This window comes from Hordeum vulgare, chromosome 1H (assembly GCF_904849725.1).
Source record: "Hordeum vulgare subsp. vulgare chromosome 1H, MorexV3_pseudomolecules_assembly, whole genome shotgun sequence".
Lineage (NCBI taxonomy): Eukaryota > Viridiplantae > Streptophyta > Magnoliopsida > Poales > Poaceae > Hordeum > Hordeum vulgare.
Genome location: NC_058518.1, coordinates 443019471 through 443046333, shown reverse-complemented (window position 1 = coordinate 443046333; position 26863 = coordinate 443019471). Strand labels below are relative to the sequence as shown.

The window sequence follows — 26863 nt, the reverse complement described above, 5'->3', positions numbered from 1 at the left end:
GATGCGTGAGAAGTTCAGACGCTTGAAGCAAGGTGGATCCTCTGTGTACAAGTACAACATCGAGTTCCATGAGTTGGCTCGATATGCTTTGCAGGACATTCCAGATCAGAAGAGCAAGATCTATCAATTCAGAGGTGGTCTGGGAGAGGACTTGCAACTGGCCCTTGCCTTGCACGATCCCGATGAGTTTGATAAGTTATATAACTTGGCTCTCAGGGCTGAGGTAGATTTGCTCAGGGTGGAGAATTCGAGGAAGCGTTTTAGAGAGTCCAGTTCGTCGCCCTCAACTCATGTGGTCCAGAAGCAGCATAAATACTGGGTGTCTCCTCCTCCTTGACAGACTCGGCAGTTCAAGCAGTCAGGTGGTCGTGGTTCTTCCCACCCACCCAACCCAGCTTTCTAGCACAGGTTTCAGCAGCAGAAGCAAGGGAATCCTCGGGTGCAGTTCCGTCAGCCGGCAGATGTTACTTGTCACAAGTGTGGGCAGAAGGGCCACTATGCCAACAAGTGCACCCCTCAGCTGCGTCTTCTGCCCCCTCCTCCAGGGAAGCCTCCAAGCAATGCTATAGTGAAGTTCAACCCCAGATCTGCGAGAGTCAATATGGTGAATGCAGCTGAAGCAGACAACTCCTCAGACGTGATTATAGGTAATCTTTCAGTTAATGATATTCCTGCTAAGGTTTTATTTGATTCGGGTGCATCGCATACTTTTATGTCATTTCCCTTTGCATCTGGCAATAATTTTGCGACTGAGTTTTTACCAAATTCACTAGAAGTTGTGTCTCCAGGAATGCGGATGAGCCCTCAGATGTATGTTCCGGTTGTCACTGTCAAGATGGGTGATTATGCTTTTCTGGCTTCTCCTATTGTCCTTGGCAACTCTAATATTGATTTGATCCTCAGAATGGATTGGTTGGCTATGAACAAGGCATCTATTGATTGTGAAGCCAAAGAAGTGAAGCTAACTCATTCTTTGGAGGACGTGATTATCTTCGCAGCGCGTGATGACACGGTCCGTCTGTTTTCCTTGAATGAGAAGGGTGAGATCTCTCCAATTTTGCAAGTCCCAGTGGTCTGCGAGTATGAAGATGTTTTTCCGGAAGAACTGCGAGGAATGCCTCCGTACCGAGCAGTTGAGTTCGTAATTGAGCTTGAACCGGGTACTGAGCTTGTGTGCAAACAGCCGTACAAACTGGGTCCAGAAGAGCTGAAGGAGTTGAAGAAACAACTTGATGAGCAAGAGCGTCTGGGTCTGATCAGACCAAGCTCATCTCCTTGGGGCTGTGGAGTTCTTTTCGTCAAGAAGAAGGATGGTACGGAACGACTCTGTGTCGATTACCGTCCATTAAATAAGAAGACGATCAAAAACAAGTATCCACTTCCTAACATCAATGAGTTGTTTGAGCAATTGAAAGGGGCTAAGATCTTCTCGAAGCTTGATCTCAGGATGGGTTATCATCAGATTCGCACTCGCGAAGAGGACATTCCAAAGACTGCGTTTAGAACAAGCTTCGGCTCGTATGAGTACACGGTGATGTCTTTCGGTCTGGCCAATGCTCCACCGACCTTCTGTCAGATGATGGATTATATCTTCTCCCTATTCAAGAATGAATTCGTCTTGTTGTATCTTGATGATATTCTGATCTTTTCAAAAATTGAGGAAGAGCATGAAGAACATCTCAGGCTTGTGCTTGATAAGCTAAGAGAGCATAAGTTCTATGCTAAGTTTTCCAAATGCGAGTTCTGGTTGAAGGAAGTTGTCTACCTTGGGCACATCATCTCTGCCGAGGGCATCAAAGTTGATCCGTAGAAGGTGCAAGCCATTGTTGAGTGGGAACCTCCGCAAAATGTGAAGCAGCTTCGAAGCTTTCTCGGGCTTGCAAGCTATTGTAGAAGATTCGTTGAGAATTTCTCCAAGATTGCTAAGCCTCTCTCAAGTCTTCTTCAGAAGGGTGTGAAGTATGTCTGGTCTCCAGAGTGTCAGTTGGCTTTCGACACACTCAAAAAGAAGCTCGCTTCTACTCCAGTCTTGGTTCCTCCTGATGACTCCAAACCTTATCAAGTGTTCTCTGATGCCTCTCTTCAAGCTCTTGGTGCAGTGTTGATGCAAGACAAGAAAGTGGTAGCTTATACCTCGAGGTAGTTGAAGCCAAGTGAGAAGAATTACCCCACTCATGATCTTGAGTTGGCGGCAGTGGTACATGCTCCGATGACTTGGACACACCTCTTGTTGGAGAGAAAGGTTGAAGTGTTCACCCATCACAAGAGTCTCAAGTACATCTTCACCCAGCCTAACCTCAATCTTCGGCAAACTAATTGGGTGGAAATGCTCCAAGATTTTAATCCGAGCATTGAGTACACTCCAGGCAAAGCTAATGTCGTCGCAGATGCCTTGAGCAGGAAGGCTTACTGCAACAGTCTAGTTCTGAAGCCTCTCCAGCCTGATATTTGTGAATCTTTCAAAAAGCTCAACCTTTAGTTAGTACCTCAGGGATATCTTGCTAATCTTGAGATTTCTCCTACCTTGGAAGACCAGGTCCGACAAGCTCAACTTCTTGATGCAATGGTGAAGAAAGTTAAGATTGGCTTGGCAAAGGGAGTTCCCAAATATAAGTGCTTCAGTGTTGATGCCAGAGATACATTATTCTTTGAGGATCGTCTTGTCGTTCCGAAAGGGGATATCAGAAAGGTTATCATGGAAGAAGCTCATAACTCTCTTCTCTCGATACATCCAGGAAGTTCCAAGATGTATCAGGATTTGAAACAGGCCTTCTGGTGGACTCGCATGAAGCGTGAGATTGCTCAGTTCGTAAATGAATGTGATGTATGTCGAAGGGTGAAAGCAGAGCATCAACGTCCAGCGGGTCTTCTGCATCCATTGCCCATTCCCGAGTGGAAGTTCGACCATATTGAGATGGATTTCGTCACCGGGTTTCCAAAGTCCAAGAAGGGTAACGATGCCATCTTCGTCGTCATCGACAATTGAGCAAAGTCGCTCATTTCCTTCCAGTCAAGGAGTCTATCTCGGCAGCTCAGCTTGCAGAGGTGTATACGTCAAGGGTAGTCTCATTGCATGGTGTTCCAATGCTAATTTCTTCGGATCGAGGAAGCATCTTTACTTCTAAGTTCTGGGACTCATTTTAGTCTGCGATGGGTACTAAGATTCGATTTAGCACAACCTTTCATCCTCGGACTAGTGGGCAAGTTGAGAGAGTCAATCAGGTCCTCGAGGATATGCTAAGAGCCTATGTCATTTCCTTTGGCATGAAGTGGGAAGACTGCCTACCTTTCGCTGAGTTTTCATATATCAACAACTATCAGGCAAGTTCAGGAAAAGCTCCATTCGAGATTCTCTATGGCGGGAAGTGTCGTACCCCGCTCAACTGGTCAGAGACTGGTGAGCGTCAGATTCTTGGGAATGACATGATTGAAGAAGCAGAAGAAATGTGTCGTGTCATTCGGGATAATCTCAAAGCAGCGTAGTCCCGTCATAAGAGCTACTACGATAGCAAGCATCGTGACATGTCTTATGATCTCGATGACTTCATCTATCTTAAAGTGTCTCCTATGAACGGCACTCAGCCCTTCGGCATCAAAGGGAAACTTGCTCCTCGTTTTGTTGGGCCTTTCAGAATTGTTGGCAAGAGAGGCAACCTTTCATATCAATTAGAGCTCCCTTCAAACTTCGCAAATGTGCATGACGTGTTCCATGTCTCTCAGCTTCGGAGATGCTTCAAGACTCCCGAGCGCACAGTTGATCTTCAGGATATCGACCTTCAACCCGACCTATCCTATCGCGAGCATCCAGTTGCAGTTCTTGAGACGACTGAGTGCAAGACCCGCAATAAGTCAATCAAGTTTCTCAAGGTGCAATGGTCACATCATTCCGATAAAGAGTCCACTTGGGAGCACGAGGATCACCTCCGTTCCGAATTTCCAGAGATCTTTCAGTCCTAGATCTCGGGTCGAGATCTTCTTGTAGTGTGGCAGAGTTTGTAATGCCCCAGATGTAATCCTTGCCATATTGGGATCCTTTCCTTTTGTGGAACCATGTTGTGGATATAATTTAAGTTATCATTTCATGTGGATCATTTGATGTCATCATTTCTTTTGCATCATGGCATCCTCTTCATTTGTTTTGCTTTCTTCTGGTGTTTCTAGTTGTTCCATCATGGCTTGCTAGCTTCATTGAGAGTGGTGTGTGATGATACAATGCTTTCAAACAACATTGCTTTCTAACTATGTCAAAAACCTTCTCCCCCTTTTATTTATTTAACTTGCATGTCAAACCTTGAGTGCATCTGTTTTAAAAATGTTATACTTTCACATATTTAAGTTGTGGTTGAGGGGGTGATTGACTTGGTGTCTTAAAGCCTAAATTCAATTGGGGTTATTAATAAAACAGCATATTAAATCCCTGTTTTGGAATATAATTTAGTTGTCTCAAAAATCAGATTTGTATTTTATTTAAATAGGGCATAATTCCCTCGTGCCCGAGGTGTTCTTATTTTTATTTTCAAAACCCTGTGCTGCTTTTGGTATTTTTATTTGCTATGATGTTATTTTTAAAAGTAAAACCTTTTGTTTCTTATTTCAAAGAAGCCCAGGTGGCTGGCTCCCTCCTCTTACGTGGGCCTCTCCCCTTCCCCTCGCGCAGCAGCCCGCTCGGCGTCCCTCTTCAACCTCCTGACGCCGTGCCTTTTTCCCCTCCTTTCCGTCAGAGAGGGCGCCACGCGTGTAAGCGACAGTGCTCGACTTCGTCGTCTCATGGACGTCGAGACCGTCCCTCCCCTCACCTATTTAACCCCTCGGCATGCGAGCCCCTTGCCTAGGGTTCCTCCTCCGCCGCCAGCCCCCCTTCTTCTCCCTCCTTCTGTCTCCTCGTCATGTAAGTTCAGAGAGAGAGAGAGAGAGGTGAGATTCAGAGAGAGCGCTGCTCGATCCCGCCGTCCTCCTCGTCGCCGGCAGCCTCCCCCGCGACGTTCGAGGCGCCCGCAAGGATGGGGGCTCTCCCCCCGTTCCATTCCCGTCACTAGCGGGGCTGCTCCCACTCCCTCGCGCTCCTCCACGATGACATCGCTGGAGCAGAGCATCGGGTGTCGGCAGGCCTTCCTCCCCTTCTTCCTCTTCTCGGTAGCAAGCGCTTCTCCGAGCACACCAAGGTGAGCAGCTCTTCCTCCTCCTTCCTCTTCTCCTCATCATAGGTCTCTGCTAGCGCGTTGTTGTCGCCGCCGTCGCCGTAGTTAGGTGCACCGTTGCGCCGCCGCCATGGGTCTCCTCCTGCTGCGTTTGGCTCGGGAATGGAGCCCCCATAGACCCCGTGTTCCGCACCGTAGCATTAGTTTGCCTGAGTGTCGCCGATGCGCCTCCCCTGTTTCGGCCGCCGGCGTGATAGGATAGTGCAGAGGGGGCTGCTCAAAAGAGCATGCCCCCCGTCTGTTAAGTGTCTCCCCCATAGCGCAGTGGCAACCGAGGCTTGGCCGCTGCAGTGATCGTGGGTTCGATCCCCTGCAGGCCTTTTTTTTCTTTTTCTGTTGTGTTGCTAGTAGCAGGGTCTCGACAGAGAAGCTTAGCTTGCTTCTTTTCCCTTCTCTCTCGAGTGCCGATGCAGTAGCCTGGTGGTGTTGTGCATGTGGAGCAAGCAGGGGGTTGTGGGATCGACTCCCACTCCCACCCCTTTTCATTTTCTTGTTGATTTGATTTATTTTTCATTCTTTCCCCTTTGCTTCTTAGTTTTGTTTTGTTTCTTTTAAAACCAGGGTGTTGTGTTGGTGTGTTTTATTTCTTTTGAGTCCTAGTGTGTATGTGAGTGTATGTGTGTGCACATGAGTGCATATGCATGTGTATGTGTGTGTGTGCACATGAGTGCATATGCATGTGTGTGTCTGTGCTCATGCATGTGAGTGTGTGTGCATGGGTGCATATGCACTTGTGCATGAGGGCCTAACCCCTCATGCTTGCCACTATGGTGTGGTGTTGTGTGAGAATGCTTGTGTGTGTGCATGTGTAGGTGTAGGTGGTGTGTATAGGAATTGCACATGTGTGTGTGTGTGGATAACCCCATATCTATATGTTTGTGTGACCATATAGTGTTTCCATGCCATGCCTAGTTAGATTGTTTTTCCCTAGTGATGTGCATGTTGTAAATATGCCCTAGAGGCAATAATAAATTAGTTATTATTATATTTCTTTGTTCATGATGATCGTTTATTATCCATGCTATAATTGTATTGATTGGAAACACAATACTTGTGTGGATACATAGACAAAACACTGTCCCTAGTAAGCCTCTAGTTGACTAGCTCGTTGATCAAAGATGGTCAAGGTTTCCTGACCATGGGCAAGTGTTGTCACTTGATAACGGGATCACATCATTAGGAGAATCATGTGATGGACTAAGACCCAAACTAATAGACGTAGCATGTTGATCGTGTCATTTTGTTGCTACTGTTTTCTGCGTGTTAAGTATTTATTCCTATGACCATGAGATCATATAACTCACTGACACCGGAGGAATACTTTGTGTGTATCAAACGTCACAACGTTACTGGGTGGCTATAAAGATTCTCTACAGGTATCTCCGAAGGTGTCCGTTGAGTTAGTATGGATCAAGACTGGGATTTGTCACTCCGTGTGACGGAGAGGTATCTCGGGTCCCACTCGGTAATACAACATCACACACAAGCCTTGCAAGCAATGTGACTTAGTGTAAGTTGCGGGATCTTGTATTACGGAACGAGTAAAGAGACTTGCCGGTGAACGAGATTGAAATAGGTATGTGGATACTGACGATCGAATCTCAGGCAAGTAACATACCGAAGGACAAAGGGAATGACATACGGGATTATATGAATCCTTGGCACTGAGGTTCAAACGATAAGATCTTCGTAGAATATGTAGGATCCAATATGGGCATCCAGGTCCCGCTATTGGATATTGACCGAGGAGTCTCTCGGGTCATGTCTACATAGTTCTCAAACCCGCAGGGTCTGCACACTTAAGGTTCGACATTGTTTTATGCGTATTTAAGTTATATGGTTGGTTACTGAATGTTGTTCGGAGTCCCGGATGAGATCACGGATGTCACGAGGGTTTCCGGAATGGTCCAGAAACGAAGATTGATATATAGGATGATCTCATTTGGTTACCGGAAGGTTTTCGTGCATTACCGGAAAAGTTTCGGGCTCATCGGTAGTGTACTAGGAGTGCCGGGAGGGGTGCCGGGGACCATCAGGAGGGGTGTCACGCCCCAAGGGGTCTCATGGGCTATGGGAAGAGATAAACCAGCCCCTAGTGGGCTGGAATAAGTTCCCACTAAGGCCCATAAGGTTTGAGAAGGAAAAAACACAAGGTGGAAAGAGTTTCCAAGTGGGAAGGTGGAATCCTACTCCAAGTAGGATTGGAGTAGGACTCCTCCACCTCCAATTTCGGCCAAACCTTTAGATTTTGAGGCTGACTCCTCCCCTCCCTCCCTCCTATATATAGTGGGGTTTTAGGGCTGATTTGAGACAACTTTTGCCACGGCAGCCCGACCACATACCTCCATGGTTTTTCCTCTAGATCGCGTTTCTGCGGAGCTCGGGCGGAGCCCTGCTGAGATTAGATCACCAGCAACCTCCGGAGCGCCGTCACACTGCCAAAGAAATCATCTACCTCTCCGTCTCTCTTGCTGGATCAAGAAGGCCGAGATCAACATCGAGCTGTACGTGTGCTGAACGCGGAGGTGCCGTCCGTTCGGCACTAGATCGTGGGACAGATCACGGGACAGTTCGTGGGACGGTTCACAGGGCGGATCGAGGGACGTGAGGACGTTCCACTACATCAACCGCGTTCACTAACGCTTCTGCTGTGCGATCTACAAGGGTACGTATATCGGAAATCCCCTCTCGTAGATGGACATCACCATGATAGGTCTTCGTGCGCGTAGGAAAATTTTTGTTTCCCGTGCTACATTCCCCAACAGTGGCATCATGAGCTAGGTTCATGCGTAGATGTCTTCTCGAGTAGAACACAAAAGTTTTTGTGGGCGGTGATGTGCGTTTTGCTGCCCTCCTTAGTCTTTTCTTGATTCCGCGGTATTCTTGGATCGAAGCGGCTCGGACCGACATTACTCGTACGCTTACGAGAGACTGGTTTCATCGCTACGAGTAACTCCGTTGCTCATAGATGACCGGCGAGTGTCGGTTTCTCCAACTTTAGTTGAATCGGATTTGACCGAGGTCCTTGGATGAGGTTAAATATCAATTCATATATCTCTGTTGTGGTGTTTGCGTAAGTAAGATGCGATCCTACTAGATACCCATGGTCACCACGTAAAACATGCAACAACAATTAGAGGACGTCTAACTTGTTTTTGCAGGATATGCTTGTGACGCGATATGGCCAACGATGTGATGTGATATATTGGATGCATGAGATGATCATGTTGTAATAGTTAATATCGACTTGCACGTCGATGGTACGGCATCCGGCAGGAGCCATAGGGTTGTCTTTAAACTAACATTTGTGCTTGCAGATGCGTTTACTATATTGCTAGGACGTAGCTTTAGTAGTAATAGCATGAGTAGCACGACAACCCCGATGGCGACACGTTGATGGAGATCATGGTGTGACGCCGGTGACAAGAAGATCGTGTCGGTGCTTTGGTGATGGCGATCAAGAAGCACATGATGATGGCCATATCATGTCACTTATGAATTGCATGTGATGTTAATGCTTTATGCACCTTATCTTGCTTAGAACGACGGTAGCATTATGAGGTGATCTCTCACTAAAACTTCAAGACGAAATTGTGTTCTCCCCGACTGTGCACCGTTGCGACGGTTCTTCATTTCGAGACACCACGTGATGATCAGGTGTGATAGACTCAACGTTCACATACAACGGGTGCAAAACAGTTGCACACGCGGAACACTCGGGTTAAGCTTGACGAGCCTAGCATGTGCAGACATGGCCTCGGAACACATGAGACCGAAAGGTCGAGCATGAATCATATAGTTGATATGATTAGCATAGAGATGCTTACCACTGAAACTATTCTCGACTCACGTGATGATCGGACTTGAGATAGTGGATTTTGATCATGTACCACTCAAATGACTAGAGAGATGTACTTTTTGAGTGGGAGTTCTTAAGTAATATGATTAATTGAACTAATTGTCATGAATATAGTCTAATGGTCTTTGCGAATTACGATGTAGCTTGCGCTATAGCTCTACTGTTTTTATATGTTCCTAGAGAAAATTTAGTTGAAAGTTGATAGTAGCAAACTTTCCAGACTAAGTCTGTAAAGCCGAGGATTGTCCTCGTTGCTGCGCAGAAGGGTTATGTCCTTAATGCACCACTCGGTGTGCTGCACCTCGAGCGTCGTCTGTAGATGTTGTGAACATCCGACATACACGTTTCTGATGACTACACGATAGTTCAGTACAAAATACTTAATGGCTTAGAAGCAAGGCGCCGAAGACATTTTGAAACGTCACGGAACATAAGAGATGTTCTAAAGAGATGAAATTGTGATTTCATGCTTGTGCCCTTGTTAAGAGGTATGAGACCTCCGACAAGATTCTTTGTCCACGAAGTAGAGGAGAAAAGCTCAATCATTGAGCGTGTGCTCAGATTATCTGAGTACGACAATCGCTTGAATCAAGTGGGAGTTGATCTTCCAGATAAGATAGTGATGGTTCTCCAAAGTCACTGCCACCAAGCTGTGAGAGCTTCGTGATGAACTATAACATATCAAGGATAGATACAATGATCCTTGAGCGATTCGTGATGTTTGACACTGCGAAAGTAGAAATCAAGAAGGAGCATCAATAGTTGATGGTTAGTAAAACCACTAAGTTTCGATAAAGGCAAGGGCTAGAAGGGATACTTCGTGAAACGGCAAAGCAGTTGCTGCACTAATGAAGAGACCCCAGATTAAACCCAAGCCCGGGACTAAGTGCTTCTGTTATGAGGGGAACGGTCACTGAGGCGGAGCAACTCTAGATACTTGGTAGATAAGAAGGCTGGCAAAAGTCGAAAGAAGTATATTTGATATACATGATGTTGATGTGTACTTTACTAGTACTCCTAGTAGCACGAGGGTATTGGATACCGGTTCGGTTGTTAAGTGATTAGTAATACGAAATGAAAGCTAGGGCATAAACGGAGATTAGCTAAAGGCGAGGTGACGATACGTGTTGGAAGTGTTTCCAAGGTTGATATGATCAAACGTCGCACACTCCCTCTACCATCAGGATTGGTGTTAAACCTAAATAATTGTTATTTGGTGCTCGCGTTAAGCATGAACATGATTGGATCGTGTTTATTGCAATACGATTATTCATTTAGAGAGAATAATGGTTACTCTATTTGCTTGAATAATCACCTTCAATGGTTTATTGAATCTCGATCGTAGTGTTACACATGTTCATGATATTGGTGCCAAAAGATACGAGGTAATGATGATAGTACCACTTACTTGTGGCACTGCCGCTTGAGTCATGTTGGTATAAATTGCATGAAGAGGCTCCATGCTGATGGATCTTTATACTCACTTGATTTTGAATCACTAGTGACATGCAAATCATACCACATGAGCAAGGCCTTGTTTTCATTGAGATGAAACAAGATAGTAACTTGTTGGAAGTGATACATTTTGATGTATGCAGTCCAATGGGTGCTGAGGCATGCAGTGGATATCATTATGTTCTTACTTCAATGACGATTTGAGCAGATACAAGAGTATTTACTTAATGAATCACAAGTCTGAAATATTGAAAGGTTCAATTATGTTTCAGGAGTGAAGTTCGTCGTAACAAGAGGATAAACTGTCTACGATATGATCATAGAAATGAATATCTGAGTTACGAGTTTTGGTACGCAGTTAAGACATTGTGGAAATTGTTTCGCAGTTAATGCCACCTGGAACATCATAGTGTGATGATGTGTCTGAACGTCATAGCCACGCACTATTTGGTATGGTGCATGCTATGATGTCTCTTATCGAATTACCACTATCGTTTATGGGTTATGCATTAGAGACAACCGCATTCACTTTAAATAGGGCACCGCGTATTTCCGTTGAGATGACACAATATAGACTGAGGTTTAGATAAATCTAAATTGTCGTTTCTTGAAAGTTTGGGGCTTCGACACTTATGTGAAAAAGTTTCAGTCTGATAAGCTCGAACCCAAAGCGGATAAATGCATCTTCATAGGATATCCAAAACAGTTGGGTACATCTCCTATCTCAGATCCGAAAGCAAAGTGTTTGTTTCTAGAAACGGATCCTTTCTCGAGGAAAGGTTTCTCTCGAAAGAATTGAGTAGGAGGGTGGTAGAACTTGATGAGGTTATTGAACCATCACTTCAACCAGTGTGTAGCAGGGCGCAGGAAGTTGTTCCTGTGGCGCCTACACCAATTGAAGTGAAAGCTGATGATGGTGATCATCGAGCATCGGATCAAGTTACTACAAGCCTCGTAGGTTGACAAGGTCGCGTACTACTGCAGAGTGGTACGGTAACCCTGTCTTGGAGGTCATGTTGTTGAGCAACAGTGAACCTACGAGTTATGGAGAAAGCAATGGTGGGTCCGGATTCCGACAAATGGCTGGAAGCCATGAAATTCGAGAGAGGATCCATGTATGAAAACAAAGTGTAGACTTTGGAAGAACTACTTGATGGTCATAGGACTGTTGAGTAAAGATGGATCTTTAAAAGGAAAACAGACGATGATGGTGATAAGTCACTATTAAGAAAAGCTCAACTTGTCGCAAAGATGTTTCCGACAAGATCAAAAAGTTGACTATGATGAGACTTTCTCACTCGTAGCGATGCTAAAAGTCTGTTAGAATTATGTTAGTAGTTTCTGCATTATTTATGAAATATTGCACATAGGATGTCAAAACATTGTTTCCTCGACGGTTTCCTTGAGCAAACATTGTATGTGATACAACCAGGAGGTTTTGTCGATCCTAAAGATACTAGCAAGTATGCAAGCTCCAGCGATCCTTCAATGGACTGGTGCAAGCATCTCGGAGTTGGAATATACACTTTGATGAGATGATCAAAGATTTTGGGTTTGTACAAGGTTTATGAGAAACTTGTATTTCCAAAGAAGTGAGTGGGAGCACTATCGAATTTCTGATAAGTATATGTGGTTGACATATTGTGGATCAGAAGTAATGTAGAATTTCTGTAAAGCATACAAGGTTGTTTGAAAGGAGTTTTCAAAGGAATGCCTGGATTGTGCTACTTGAACATTGAGCATCAAAGATCTATGGAGATAGATCGAAAGCGCTTAATAGAAGTTTCAACAAGATGCATGCCTTGACAAGTTTCTGAAGGAGTTCAAAATAGATCAGCAAAGAAGGAGTTCTTGGTTGCGTTGTGAGGTGTGAATTTGAGTAAGACTCAAAACCCGACCCCGGCAGAATAAAGAGAATAGACGAAGGTCGTTTTCTATGCCTTGGCCGTAGAATCTGAAGTATGCCATGTTGGGTACCGCACCTGATGTGTGCCTTGACTCAAAGTCTGTTGAGAGGTACAGAGAGTGATCCATGATTGAATCACTAGCAGCAGTCAAAATTTATCCTTAGTAACTGATGGACTAAGGAATTTTTCTCGATTATGGAGGTGGTTAAAAAAGTTCGTCGTAAAGGGTTACGTCGATGCAAGCTTTGACACTAATCTGAATAACTATGAGTAGTGAAACGGATTCGTATAGAAGAGTAGATATTTGGAGTATTTCCGAATAACACATAGTAGCAGCATCTATAAGATGACATAAAGATTTGTAAAGAACACACGGATCTGAAAGTTTCAGAACTGTTGACTAAAACCTCTCTCACGAGCAAAACGTGATCAGACCCCAGAACTATATGGGTGTTGGATTCGTTAGAATCACATGGTGATATGAACTAGATTATTGACTCTAGTGCAAGTGGGAGACTGTTGGAAATATGCCCTAGAGGCAATAATAAATTAGTTATTATTATATTTCTTTGTTCATGATGATCGTTTATTATACATGTTATAATTGTATTGATTGGAAACACAATACTTGTGTGGATACATAGACAAAACACTGTCCCTAGTAAGCCTCTAGTTGACTAGCTCGTTGATCAAAGATGGTCAAGGTTTCCTGACCATGGGCAAGTGTTGTCACTTGATAACGGGATCACATCATTAGGAGAATCATGTGATGGACTAAGACCCAAACTAATAGACGTAGCATGTTGATCGTGTCATTTTGTTGCTACTGTTTTCTGCGTGTCAAGTATTTATTCCTATGACCATGAGATCATATAACTCACTGACACCGGAGGAATACTTTGTGTGTATCAAACGTCACAACGTAACTGGGTGGCTATAAAGATGCTCTACAGGTATCTCCGAAGGTGTCCGTTGAGTTAGTATGGATCAAGACTGGGATTTGTCACTCCGTGTGACGGAGAGGTATCTCGGGGCCCACTCGGTAATACAACATCACACACAAGCCTTGCAAGCAATGTGACTTAGTGTAAGTTGCGGGATCTTGTATTACGGAACGAGTAAAGAGACTTGCCGGTAAACGAGATTGAAATAGCTATGCGGATACTGACGATCGAATCTCAGGCAAGTAACATACCGAAGGACAAAGGGAATGACATACGGGATTATATGAATCCTTGGCACTGAGGTTCAAACGATAAGATCTTCGTAGAATATGTAGGATCCAATATGAGCATCCAGGTCCCGCTATTGGATATTGACCGAGGAGTCTCTCGGGTCATGTCTACATAGTTCTCGAACCCGCAGGGTCTGCACACTTAAGGTTCGACGTTGTTTTATGCGTATTTAAGTTATATGGTTGGTTACCGAATGTTGTTCGGAGTCCCGGATGAGATCACAGACGTCACGAGGGTTTCTGGAATGGTCCGGAAACGAAGATTGATATATAGGATGATCTCATTTGGTTACCGGAAGGTTTTCGTGTATTACCGAAAAGTTTCGGGCTCATCGGTAGTGTACTGGGAGTGCCGGGAGGGGTGCCGGGGACCATCCGGAGGGGTGTCACGCCCCAAGGGGTCTCATGGGCTATGGGAAGATATAAACCAGCCCCTAGTGGGCTGGAATAAGTTCCCACTAAGGCCCATAAGGTTTGAGAAGGAAAAAACACAAGGTGGAAAGAGTTTCCAAGTGGGAAGGTGGAATCCTACTCCAAGTAGGATTGGAGTAGGACTCCTCCACCTCCAATTTCGGCCAAACCTTTAGGTTTTGAGGCTGACTCCTCCCCTCCCTCCCTCCTATATATAGTGGGGTTTTAGGGCTGATTTGAGACAACTTTTGCCACGGCAGCCCGACCACATACCTCCACGGTTTTTCCTCTAGATCGCGTTTCTGCAGAGCTCGGGCGGAGCCCTACTGAGATTAGATCACCACCAACCTCCGGAGCGCCGTCATGCTGCCAGAGAACTCATCTACCTCTCCGTCTCTCTTGATGGATCAAGAAGGCCGAGATCATCGTTGAGTTGTACGTGTGCTGAACGCGGAGGTGTCGTCCGTTCGGCACTAGATCGTGGGACGGATCGCGGGACGGTTCGTGGGACGGTTCGCGGGGCGGATCGAGGGACGTGAGGATGTTCCACTACATCAACCGCGTTCACTAACGCTTCTGCTGTGCCATCTACAAGGGTACGTAGATCGGAAATCCCCTCTCGTAGATGGACATCACCATGATAGGTCTTCGTGCGCGTAGGATTTTTTTTGTTTCCCATGCTACGTTCCCCAACAGTGCATGTGTAGGTGATGCAATATGTGCTAGTTTTAACATGTGATGATAGTCATTGTAGCTAATAGGATTCTATGTGATATTTTTCAAGCTAGCTTTGTGCCTTGTTGTTACATGCAAGTACCCATGTATTATATATGATTTTGGGGTAGAATCATACCAAGAATCCATTGGTGCAATCAGATTTCACTTTAGAGCAACTTCATAAAACTGTTATTTTCTGTCATGATGTCATGTTTAGTGCTTTGTATTAGGTGGTGCCTTGACCCTTGGAGGATGAATCCTTGATGTAGTGGTAGTGGGTGAACCCCTCTACAACATGGGGTCTTTGTTTTGTTCTTAGGAATTTGTATGCACCTATTATGCCCTGCCAAAGTTGACACTTGGCTGAATCTGATAGATTTGTGAAACTTTGTGATTTTCACTAAGTCTAAGAATGTGATGTTATTTTCTTCCCATGTTGTCTTGTGTGAATTAGCTCCTGTGTTGGGAATCATCCCATGCAAAAAACTAAAGTTTGTGAGATTTTATGTTTGTTTAGCTGCCTGTTAAATTTCATGGTTGAAGAGCTTCTGTATGGCTTTTGCCTCATATCTTGTTTGAATCATTTAGATGGTTGTAGCTACTTTAAATATTGTAAACAAACTCTATGTTGCTGTTGAAGACAGATTGTATGTTTGAGTTGATTTGAAGCTTGTGTGGGCATTGTTGATGGTGTGGTATGTTCCCATGCACCACCCCACTTATTTTAGTTGCTTGATCATGTGGAAACTTGGTAACACCAGGGAGTGCCCATTGGAGTGTGTTTGTGGCTGATTTGAACCATGGGTCTCCATATCTTGTTTTGTAGTTTCCGGTTGATCCGTGGCTCCGTTCTCTACGTTCTTTATATGTTTTTGGATCGTTTTCTCGTGATGCACATGTTCCTGCCATATTAATGCATGTAAAGATAACTTAATATGAGGTTATGTCTAGAATTCAATTAACTCAACTAATGCATATGAAGTGACTAGTATAGTGATGCATGCTTCCTTCTTCACACATGCATCATATTGATTGTTGCATTATGTTGTGTTGGTGTTCATTGGCTGTATCTTATCTTGGGTAGCATCGGGAACGGAGAGCGAGTACGTGGATTCTGGAGAGTACGTGCAGGAAGATCACGAGCAGTTCCAAGCTGAAGACATCACAAGCAAGATGACCGTGACCTTGAGACCGTATCTAGCTTTGTTATGCTTAGAATCACGTTTCCTTCGATACATGCTCGCTACCTACCACTTGATATAATGCCACGTGTCTTTGCCATGAACCGAAACACCTCCCCTCTCCTAGCAAATGTTGTCTAGCTAAGTAGGCTTGCTCAACGTCTAATGAGTAGATTTTCAAGTTGTAGGTGCCAGCTGTCTCATGTGATAACATGAGTATTTTGATATCATTATGTTTAAACTGCTATTTAATTAATACACCTATATACTTGGTAAATAACGGAAGGCCTAGCCTTTTGCCGGGTGATTTGTTCTGTTGTTGCCACCTTAGTTTCGGTTACCGGTGTTTGATTCCATAACTAATCGCTCCTAACACGTTCGGGGTTGTTATGGGGACCCCCTTGATAATCGTGCAGTGTTAAGGCTTGTCCGGCAGGACCCAACATTGGTTTTAATCTGCTAATCACCTAATAATAATTTTGCATAGGGAATAGCTACCCCGAGGATTTAATCAACAACCCCTACAGAAATTGACAAACATTATTAACTCCAAAGAAAATATCAGGCCGAGTGAGGGTTACATACTGGAGTGCACCAACAATGCTCCTATGGCTGGTACTGTCATCCTGATTAATCAGACAATCTATCATGTACATTCCTTGGGATAAATGAATACCATGATGAGTTTCTGGACTTCAATGCCTAGTAAATAGTGCAAATCTCCTAAACGTTGAGAGCAAAGTCTGACCTGAGGTCATGTAGTAATGCTGGCAGTGCTTCACTAGAAGAGCTAGTGACAATGATATCATCAACATATATGAGAACAAAAATGGTAGTTCTATGCTTGTTGTAGATGAACAGTGATGTGTCAGACTTTGATGGAACAAAATCAAGTGCTTGCAATTCCATACTTAACCGAGAGTACCATGCTGTAGGGGCTTGCTTTAATCCATACAGGGCTTTATCAAGCTTGCACACATGGAATGGTGCATCTTTATCCTCAAACCCAAGAGGTTGCTTCATGTAAACCTCTTCTTCCACAACAGCATGAAGAAACACATTCTTCACGTATAGCAGTCTGATTTTCCATCCCTTGGAAACAACAATAGAGAGCACAAGACAAATAGTTGCTGCTTTGGCCACACGACTAAAGGTGTCCTCATAGTCAATACGAAGAGTGATCTAGTATTTCATAGATGATTGCGCCGTAGCTTGATGCATTTTCCTTGTGGATATCATCAATGACAACCTTGCAATCTGAAGCCACATGGATACAAAGCAAATACAGATCATCGGAGAGGGCTAGCGCCTCACTTACCGCCAGAGCTTTAAGAGTTTGCGGATCAGAAATGTACCTAAAAACAAGTGAAGAGGCTCCGAGGAAGTTGCCGATTTCATGTCTGCATATCGCCCCCACCGCTCCATATCCCCCCTTGTAGAAGTGGCTGCGTCGATGTTTACCTTCATGGTGTTCGTCATGGGAGGTTGCCACAGTGTCGGTCTTGGGGCCCTCATAAGCACAATTTTTGGAGGATTTTGCCGAAATCAATTGGAGTTTCGCCAAATACCTAGTAATGAACCCATTAACAGTACTAGTGATTGAAAGATTTCCTCATGGATGGCCTTTCGTCTTGCACTCCAAATAGCCCACAAAGTGATGATCATCCTCACAAAATCTTCCTTGCTCATCATTTCATGTGTCGCAAAAAGCCACTCCTTCGGGCTCTCCTTCTGGTGCTCAAGCAATGTATGCACCAGGTGTTCGGGTGCCAAAGCCCAAAAACTGCTAGACATCGGGCATGTGAAAAGAGCGTGCCTCCAAGTGTCCGTCGCCTCGCACAAGATACATGTGTCCTCCGATGACATATGATGACGTTTTAGAAGCTCCCCGTAGGCATGGATCGCCTAGCCAACCTCCATACAAATCCCGATTTTTATCGAACTTTGATATGTCATATCCTGCTCCACTGTTTGCTTTGATGTTGAGCGAACGAGGAACTCTGAGACTCATGCATCCATGCCTCCCAATTCATTTTTTCATCACCACCATTCGATAAGTAGATCTAACACTAAAAGTACCACGTGGTTCCTCATGCCAAGCCCAGAAGTCCTCCACCCGACGTGTGCATAGAGGGATCTTGAGAATTTCCACAACATAAATTGGTGTAAAAACAATCTATATTAATCATTCCTTCCATGAAGTTGTGGTTGCATCAATAATCTATGCTACTTTTGTAGGCGGATCTTGCACCAGGGAGGTGATCGACCACTTAAAAATGTCCTTCGAGATCCAATTGTGTGCCCAGATATCTGTTGTTTCTCCATCCTCAATTCTTATTATTATTCCTTGCGCCAGCACATCCCTGCCATCTAGGATAACCCTCCATTTATGGGATGGATGCGTCCCTAGCTCAGCTTCAAGTATTGAACTATCCGGGAAATAGACATATTTGAGAATCTGCTCCTAAGAGAACAAACATCCGTCATTGTTCGTCGGGCTTGCCACACCAGTAAGGCTAAATTGAAGATCTCCAGGTCATGAAATCCTAAGCCGCTCATATGCTTTGGCATGGTCATGACTTCCCACGCCACCCAGATTGGTTTCCTCTTGCCATGCTTGCTGCCCCACCAAAATTGCCTGATAATGGATGAAATATTGTCGCATAAGCCCTTCGGTAATCTGAAGCAAGACATGGAGTAGACAGTATTAGCTTGTGCGACGGATTTTATCAACACCTCTTTGCCCGCGGAAGACAACATATTTTCCATCCACCCTTTGATCTTCTCCTATACTCTGTCTCTCAAATACTTGAAAGTTCCATTCTTCGAGTGTACAACATTCGTTGGCATACCCAAGTAACGATGAGACAAAGATTCATTCTGGGCATGTAATTAAAGAGTTTTTTACTTCAATTCTGACACTATCAGGACACCCTTTGCTAAAGAAGATAGAAGACTTCTCATGGTTTATCCTCTGTCCTGGTGCTCCCTCTAAATTGGCCTTGAATAGCAGCAGGTTGTCATCAGCAAATAAACTATGGTTAATGGATGGAGCTGTGGGAGACACCTTAATACCTATTAGTGATGTGTGAGAACTGGATTTCAGGAGGCACGAAAGCCCCCCTGTTGCAATCAAGAATAAGGATTTGTTTGGTTGGACTTTTACAGCCAACTTTTGGCTTTTAGAAACAATAAGCTAAACAAAGGGGTAAAAGGAGAAGCAGATTTTGTAGAAGTTACAACTTCCCCGTAGTGTATTTTCGAAGCACATGAACCCCAACTTCAGAGATGCACTTTTAGCTGTCCCGTGAATGTTGCATGGTATTTACACACCTTTTCCACTGGAAAGTCAAAAAATGGATCGTTCTATTCCTCCCGTCCCGAGCGAACCATCAAGCAGCCAACCATCCCTCGTCAACACAAAAAATCGTCAAACCCCAATCCCCCAAGCGTCAGCTAGGGTTTGGCGCCGCAGCCCTTACCGCCACCAGCCCTCCACCACTGCATGCCCCGCCGGCGTCGCCTCCCGTGTACGCCTCCCCATCGCCAACTCTTCCTTCCTCCACTCCCCGTCGGACCTCCCCGGCTCACCAGATCGCGTGGACCACGGGACCAACCGCTACCCTTCACCGCCGTGCGCCCTGCCGCCGGCGACGCCTCCCACACCCGCCTCCCCATTGCGACATCCTCCCTTCTCCATTGGCCAACGTAGCTCCTCCTTCCGCCTCCCCGCCTCACCATCTCTGCTGGACGACCGGAGCAGCAAGGGTCGTCGCCATCATCCGCTGCGCGCCCTACCGTCGGTGAAGGCTCAGGCAGCCCAGCTATGACCTCATCCCTCCATCCCGACAAGTACAGATAGGATGAATCTGTCATATTGTTGGGTATTGATGATGTAAATTTGGTAAAAAAATTATGGATGATGCATATTGCTATCATATTATTGTGTATTGATGGGAAGTGGATAAAATTTTGATAGAATTGTTGTGCACCCTCCATCGTGATGATGTATTGAGGTGATATGTTTATATGTGATATGCGATATCGGTCAATTTTATTGTATGTGTTATGTTGTTGAATTCGTATGTGTTAGCGTGAATCATCTAACTTGTTACAATTTTCCTTTGCAAAATGGTCATTGTATTGCCTATCAATGTTTTTGACACTGTTTTAGGTCAAGTTGCACATTAAAATATTGACTCATTGTTCAGGGTCATTACACACAATTAATAGACGGATTTACGTTTTCACCGTTGTTTCAGCCAAACAGCTTCCAGCTTTTCCACATGCTGAAAGTTCACAGTAGCTTTTTCACATCTCAGAGCTCATAGCAGCTTTTACAAAATTTGTAGCTCAACCAAACACGACCTAAGTAGGTGGAGATTGGGTCTCCCTGTCGAATTCCTCTGGTTGGTTTGAAGGACTCGAGCTTCTTGCCATTGAACAAAACTGAAAAACACACATATGTAACCATGGCCATGACTCTGTTAATCTATTGATCTGCAAAACCCAGTATTTGTCATGATAGCTCGCAAATAGGACCGCTCAACCTATCATAGGCCTTCATCATGTCGAGCTTCAAGGCGCAATAGCTATTTGCTTTAGATCTAGACCTTTTCATGAAGTGTAGACATCCATAAGCACATATAATGCTGTCTATAATTAGCCTTCATGGAACAAATGTTGATTGCTCTTCAGAAATAATATCTGGTAATATTACCTTCAATCTGTTTGCAACCACTCTTGACGTTATTTTGTGTGCAAAGAGTGATATGTCTGAACTGGGCCAAGACATTGGGATTTGTTACCTTTGGGATGAAGACCAAAATTGTTTCATTAATACACTCTAGGCTCGATGTGGATGAGTACACGCGATCGACCAGTGAATGAACGAAGGTCGTGAGAGTGAGAACTAAGAGCCCAAAACTGTGTGGGCATTGGAAAGCCCATGATGAGTGTTAACGATGGTTTTCACGGGAAATTCAAACTGAATGCTTATTTAATGCACGCGCACACATGCATATTCTACTCCATTGTTAAATAGTATTTAATTTTGTGAAATAATACCTTCATTTTTATGCTAAAAAGCCGATCCACAATAGCAAATTACAGGTCCAACTATCCAGATATTTGTTTCATGTGTAGCCCACAAAACAATTATGCATTACAAGTATTTTATAATTCACAATTATGTATGTTTGATGAAAAAAACATGATATTATCTTATATTTTAAAATAATGTTTGTAATTTTTTGGAAAGTCAAGCTTCATCGAGTCGGGTAGCTATTTTGCATTTCTGACACAGAAAACAATCCTATTGGAAGGAAGGTAGATGTCACCGTAGGTTTTTGGTTGAGTCTAGCGGAAAGTATTTTTTAATCCATTTTTTGCATTGGCAAGATTGATTGACCGAATAAATTTTGTTGGGTATATGGGAACTTTCTTTAATCTTTTTTGCATTGGTGGGATTGATTGACCGGATAAATTTGGTGTAGGGCAGAACATATAGATGAGTTTTTCCTTTCTTTCTGGAATATTGTAACTCTGGCTCCATGTATCATTTTGCTCTTTCTTTTTCTATTGTACGGATGGTTAATAAAATTATGATGGTGACATTTTACTCTTGCCATGTGATTATCATTGCACCGCCTTAGTTTGCAACACATATTGCGCCCACGCTTTTGACTTTCCTTTTATGTGTAGAATGAATTTGCGCATGATTGAGGGAGATTTGGAGTTTGCAAAAGCGAAGTGAGATTTTTTTTACAGTATAACATTTAGGTCTGCAAAAAACAAAACATAAAATTGGAGAAGTGGGGTATGTTTGGGCGAGATTTGGAGTTTGCAAAACGAAGTGGAGATATATTTTTTACAATATAATAATATTGAGGTCTGCAAAAAACAAAAAATAAAATTGGAGAAGGGGACGAAGTGGAGATATATTTTTTACAGTATAATAATATTGAGGTCTGCAAAAAACAAAAAATAAAATTGGAGAAGTGGGGTATCGATCCCCATACCTCTCGCATGCTAAGCGAGCGCTCTACCATCTGAGCTACATCCCCATGTTAACTAAATTTAGTATAAATGTTATTTACCCTGAGTATGCTGTTAACATACCTGACCATGAAACTTCGTTTTTTCTTGCACTGTTCTTCTATAGATAGTTGCAACAGCGTCCTGTTGTGTGCGAAAATGTATGAAATTTTACTTGAAATGTTCTTCTCCATAAATTGATAAACAGGACCGCGAATATTATATCATTTGAATCATGACGTATGTCAAGCAAGGGACTCTATCCTAAATGGATTAAACACCATCTGGATTGCTTATTGTTTAGCTAAGACATGGGCTTTAGACTTAAGACAGGGTGGGTGGTTTAGAAATAAAATATGAGTTACTAGTTTGCAATGTCATTTTAGTCGTATTACCAATTTGGTGATGTCTACATCACATAGTATGCATGACTGTTTGTATGTCTTAACAGTTGTTAGATTATCTAGGATCGCGTCGTTTTTTTAAGCATTTAAACAATATTGGCACCTGTAATAAATATATCAAAACCAAAATATTATTTGGGAGTAATCCGCACTTTATATTCAAGTGTCTACAGTTTGTTGACAGCATACGAGCACGCACCCCTGCCCTGCCATTACACAAGTCCTAATTTTCATGGACAGTCTATGCTGCCAGTTCGCCGGCAAGAGATTGAGTTAAGTGGAGGCCGGATACTGTTGGTTTATCTGCTTTGGTCGTTGCTTGCATGAACACATGTCAACTTGTCAAGGGAGCTTGTCATTTGCCAGGCTGCTCCCAACAAACAAAACAAGGGACTGCATTTTGGCCAAGGATCCATTATGAAAAGGCCGACAAGTAGAAAAATGGCTTGATTCCCTTCTCTATTTTCTGAAAAAAAAAAACCGAGTTAACGGGAGCAGAATTCGGTCCATTTTATTAAAGATGAATTTATGAACAGAACCGCGGCATACACCGCTTCTTTTCAATTGAATGTGCGTGATTGTGTTGCTCGTAAGTTAACGGGCCGATGACGAATGTGCTAAAATTTTCAATAAATAATGAATAAACGCATGGCACGAGGGACTCGCTTGAAACCAGCAAAATCCAAAAAATTGCTTCATCTCCCGCCCGCCTTAAGGAAAAAAAAAACCGAAATTCCAGAGCCACGTCACCGATCCACACCTCTCTCTCCCGGATCGCCATCTTTGACCGTCCAAACCCCGCACGGATCCGACGTCAGGCTGCACACTCCTCCCTTGTTAAATTCCCCTTCCATTCCTCCCCACCTGCAGCCGCCGCCACCATCTCCATCTCAGTCAGCTCCAAGGGAGGAAGCCGTCAGCCATGTCCGGTCGCGGCAAGGGAGGGAAGGGCCTTGGCAAGGGCGGCGCCAAGCGCCACCGGAAGGTGCTGCGCGACAACATCCAGGGCATCACCAAGCCGGCCATCCGGCGCCTGGCTCGCCGGGGCGGCGTGAAGCGCATCTCGGGGCTGATCTACGAGGAGACCCGCGGCGTGCTCAAGATCTTCCTCGAGAACGTCATCCGCGACGCCGTCACCTACACCGAGCACGCCCGCCGCAAGACCGTCACCGCCATGGACGTCGTCTACGCCCTCAAGCGCCAGGGACGCACCCTCTACGGATTCGGCGGCTGACCCGCGCCCGCTGCTGCCCCCTCTTGTCGACCCTGCTAGCGGCTGCTGCTGTTCGGTGCTATGGTTTCGTTTCTGTATGCGTGCGTTGTTGTTCCATCGGTCAGTGTAGTTAGTGGAAGGCTATGGATCTGAATGCAATGGGATTGTTGGTTCTTGCAAGAAATGAATCTGAATGCATTCGAATTTGTACTGCATCTCATGATCCGACTGTACCTCCTGGCTTGTTTCTGTACATTCTAAAATTTCTCAGCAAGAACCTCGATGATGAATCTTTCAGTAATTTTCGTTTTGATTTTTTCACTGAATGGGCTCCAAAATTCCCGCCTCAAAAATTTCATACCACGCGGGCTCGGAGGTTCAAAGTCAAAGGTGTCTGGGGTTCCAGCCTGCCTTCGTACTATTTTTTTGTTTTTCTTAATGCAGTGTAGCCTGAACAACTCCCCTCTACATTGTGCTTGTTTGAACATACTGTGTAAAATGAAGATCACTGCTGCTACCCAACCGCAGGCCAATTTCTACTTGCTCAACTTCATCAGAAGATGTGTGCCACTGTCTCTATCTGAAGAGGAGTTGCAGCCTGTGTTTAGATCCTAGATGTTATATCTGACGCCTTGATGTATCATGATTCTGTTCTGTAATACTTGCTGTTTACTACTTTTTGTCGTCTGAATGCTTTACTTAATATCTGCTCATGATCTTCACAATTAAAATGGAGCCGGGAGTGATCCTCCTGATAGCCACAATTATTGTTTATGCAGAAACGTTATCTGAATTTAAATGTTTTCTTCCACCATTCATATTAATCTGTGTTCTAAAACTCTGCACATGGCAGAATTTTAGTTCAGTCAAATGGTTGTAGAACTGCCCATTGCTCTGCAAAATTTTAGTTCAGTCAAATGGTTATAGAATTGCAGAATGCTCAACATAAAAGCTGACAAACTTGTACTGACGTGAGAAGAAAAAATATATCTTACGATCATCTTGTGCTAGTACTTTGTCAGCTGCTATTTTGCTATCGGGACATGTTTTTCTCCTGTTTTCTACTCTTTGATGATGAGTGACCAAGGCTTCCATGAGTTGTCTAACACTTGAAATTCAATCATTTCATGAATTATCTTAACAAATGAACATTTTCACTTCCCCGCCAACAAAAAAAAAAAGACATAGAATTGACCCAGACAATGATAGCTTGAACTAAATGAGACTAACATTGTTTTGGATATGGCTCTACCTCTTAAGAAATAAAGCATCTCAATTAATCGTAGTAAATAAAAAACAGAAAAATAAGGCAAACAATTTGGTTATTATGATTCCAACAGGAATACATAAATCATAGACAAGAAAAAATGGTGTTATGGGTTTGCATTTTTTATAACACAGTACAATCGAAGTCACTCACATACAGGAGGATACACTAATTCCTATGAACACACGCACACACATCCTACTTCTATGAGCACCTCCGAAAGACCGAGCCGATACATCATTTTAAGATTGATGTAGTCGTCACATACATCTTCGTAGTCAACGAGAACGTCTCCTTCCAATGAATGCATATCGTTGAATGAACTCTCGTAGACAGGGGATAGCACTATCCTCCATAGATTGGTTCACTGGGTTTGTCTTTGTTGAGAACATATTTTGGCATGGCAAAAAGCGTAACTAAGATGGCCTCAAATGCAACGTTTACAACATGAAAGTTCTCACAATAATTTTTAGGTCATCCCCGTCCAAGGTCATATGCAACTTTGAAGCCAAAACAATATGCTAAGGAAATTTGCCTAGGAAGTTCGAGGCTACTTTGAGGGTAACCTCATAAACTTTTGAGTATTTACAAAAGGTTGCACGTCATGCGCAAAGAAAATTGATTTTATATTTCACATCTTCCATTTAGGATGGCACATGTGAAAGTTGGGGTCGCGCACCTCCTTGTAGAGCTTGGGACTGGAGGGGATCGCTGACGACTCCCTCCTCTCCACGCACCTATAGAACTCTCGATGGTCGAAATGATCGAGGCTGCCATTTCCAAAACCGAACAATAAACTCGCATAAGCAATCTTGCTTCACGAATTTCAAAATTGATCGATGCACTGCCCGCAAAACTTGCTCCTTTCCCCGCTGCATACAGCTGGGATACCGCTCCGCCCTGATTCGAGCGGCAATTTGATATCTCCATCGATATGAAATGGAAGGCAAAATGGTGGATGTGGAATACTCAACGTGTTTGGTTGCCCCGAGTGAATAGTGTCTCTATTTCAGACACATTTCGAGCAAGTCTGTGAGCAAAAACATGCAACAAACCAACGTCTGCATGTTATCTGGTTGCTTGCGTTGCATCAATGTCTACTTTAGGGCCGTGTGATGGGGATATTAGCTCTGGTTATACCAAGAGCGGAGATTAGCCGTCTCCAAGACATTTGGGGGCCGCCTGGTCCCCCAGGCAGGCTGGCGATAGCCGGCCCACTCGGCCAATGCGTGCCAGACCGGCTGGGGATAGCTGGCTCACTTGGCCGACGCATGCAAGTGTGGCCGACTGGCGGGATTCGGCCCGCCAACTAGCCCACTGCCAGCTGGACGACCGGCTCCAGTCCCATCTGATCGTACCTCCGTACAAAGACAAGACGGAACAAATGATGCAGAGGCCATCCCGGCAGCAGTATGCACTGATATACTCGGCATGTCCGCAGCGTGATGATGGAAGGGTCAGCAAAGCTACATGGCCCCTGTCATCGCCGACGCTGACCGGGCGAGATGACCATTTAACCATGACCCCCCATGCCTGCGCCCTGACGACTCGGCGCATCAGCCGTTGATGCACACGACCGGCGGGCCCCGCACGAGACAAGACTCGACAACCGACGGGCCCCAAAGCCAGCCAGAGAGGCTGGCAGCCGAACCCCACCTCCTTCCCTACCCTTACTACTATACCCCCTGTCTACACTATAAAGCCACATCCTAGCCCCACAAGGAGAGGACGGAGAAAAGGGAGAGACACACACACACGGGCAGATATTCGGCCCACCCAACCCCCATGTAGAACACCATTGAGGCAACGAGTCTGGAAGCCAGAGCTCCGTCTCCCTCCTCATGAACAGCTCAAGGAACACCATTTGTATTATGATTCTCATATAGTCACACAGGCATGGCTAGGGGTTTAACCTCACCGGAGGGCCCTGAACCTGGGTAGGTCGGTGTCATGCGTGTTGCGCCTACACCCGTTCTGAGAC

General features: G+C 44.5%; 1 protein-coding gene and 1 non-coding gene across 2 annotated transcripts; one reads left to right on the top strand and one right to left on the bottom strand.

The window, feature by feature from the left end:
* Nucleotides 1–21954: 21954 nt before the first annotated feature.
* On the bottom strand, nucleotides 21955–22027 carry TRNAA-AGC. The gene has a single exon. It is a non-coding gene; the product is annotated as a tRNA-Ala (tRNA).
* A 1245-nt stretch (nucleotides 22028–23272) lies between these two features.
* Nucleotides 23273–23830, top strand: LOC123443616 (histone H4). Its single transcript, XM_045120091.1, has one exon. The coding sequence runs from the start codon at nucleotides 23325–23327 to the stop codon at nucleotides 23634–23636; it is 312 nt and encodes a 103-aa protein (XP_044976026.1). The 5' UTR covers nucleotides 23273–23324; the 3' UTR covers nucleotides 23637–23830.
* Nucleotides 23831–26863: the final 3033 nt, after the last annotated feature.

What these genes read in the sequence shown, in the direction of transcription:
- LOC123443616 (XM_045120091.1), top strand. Translation starts at nt 23,325, where the DNA reads ATGTCCGGTCGCGGCAAGGGAGGGAAGGGCCTTGGCAAGGGCGGCGCC.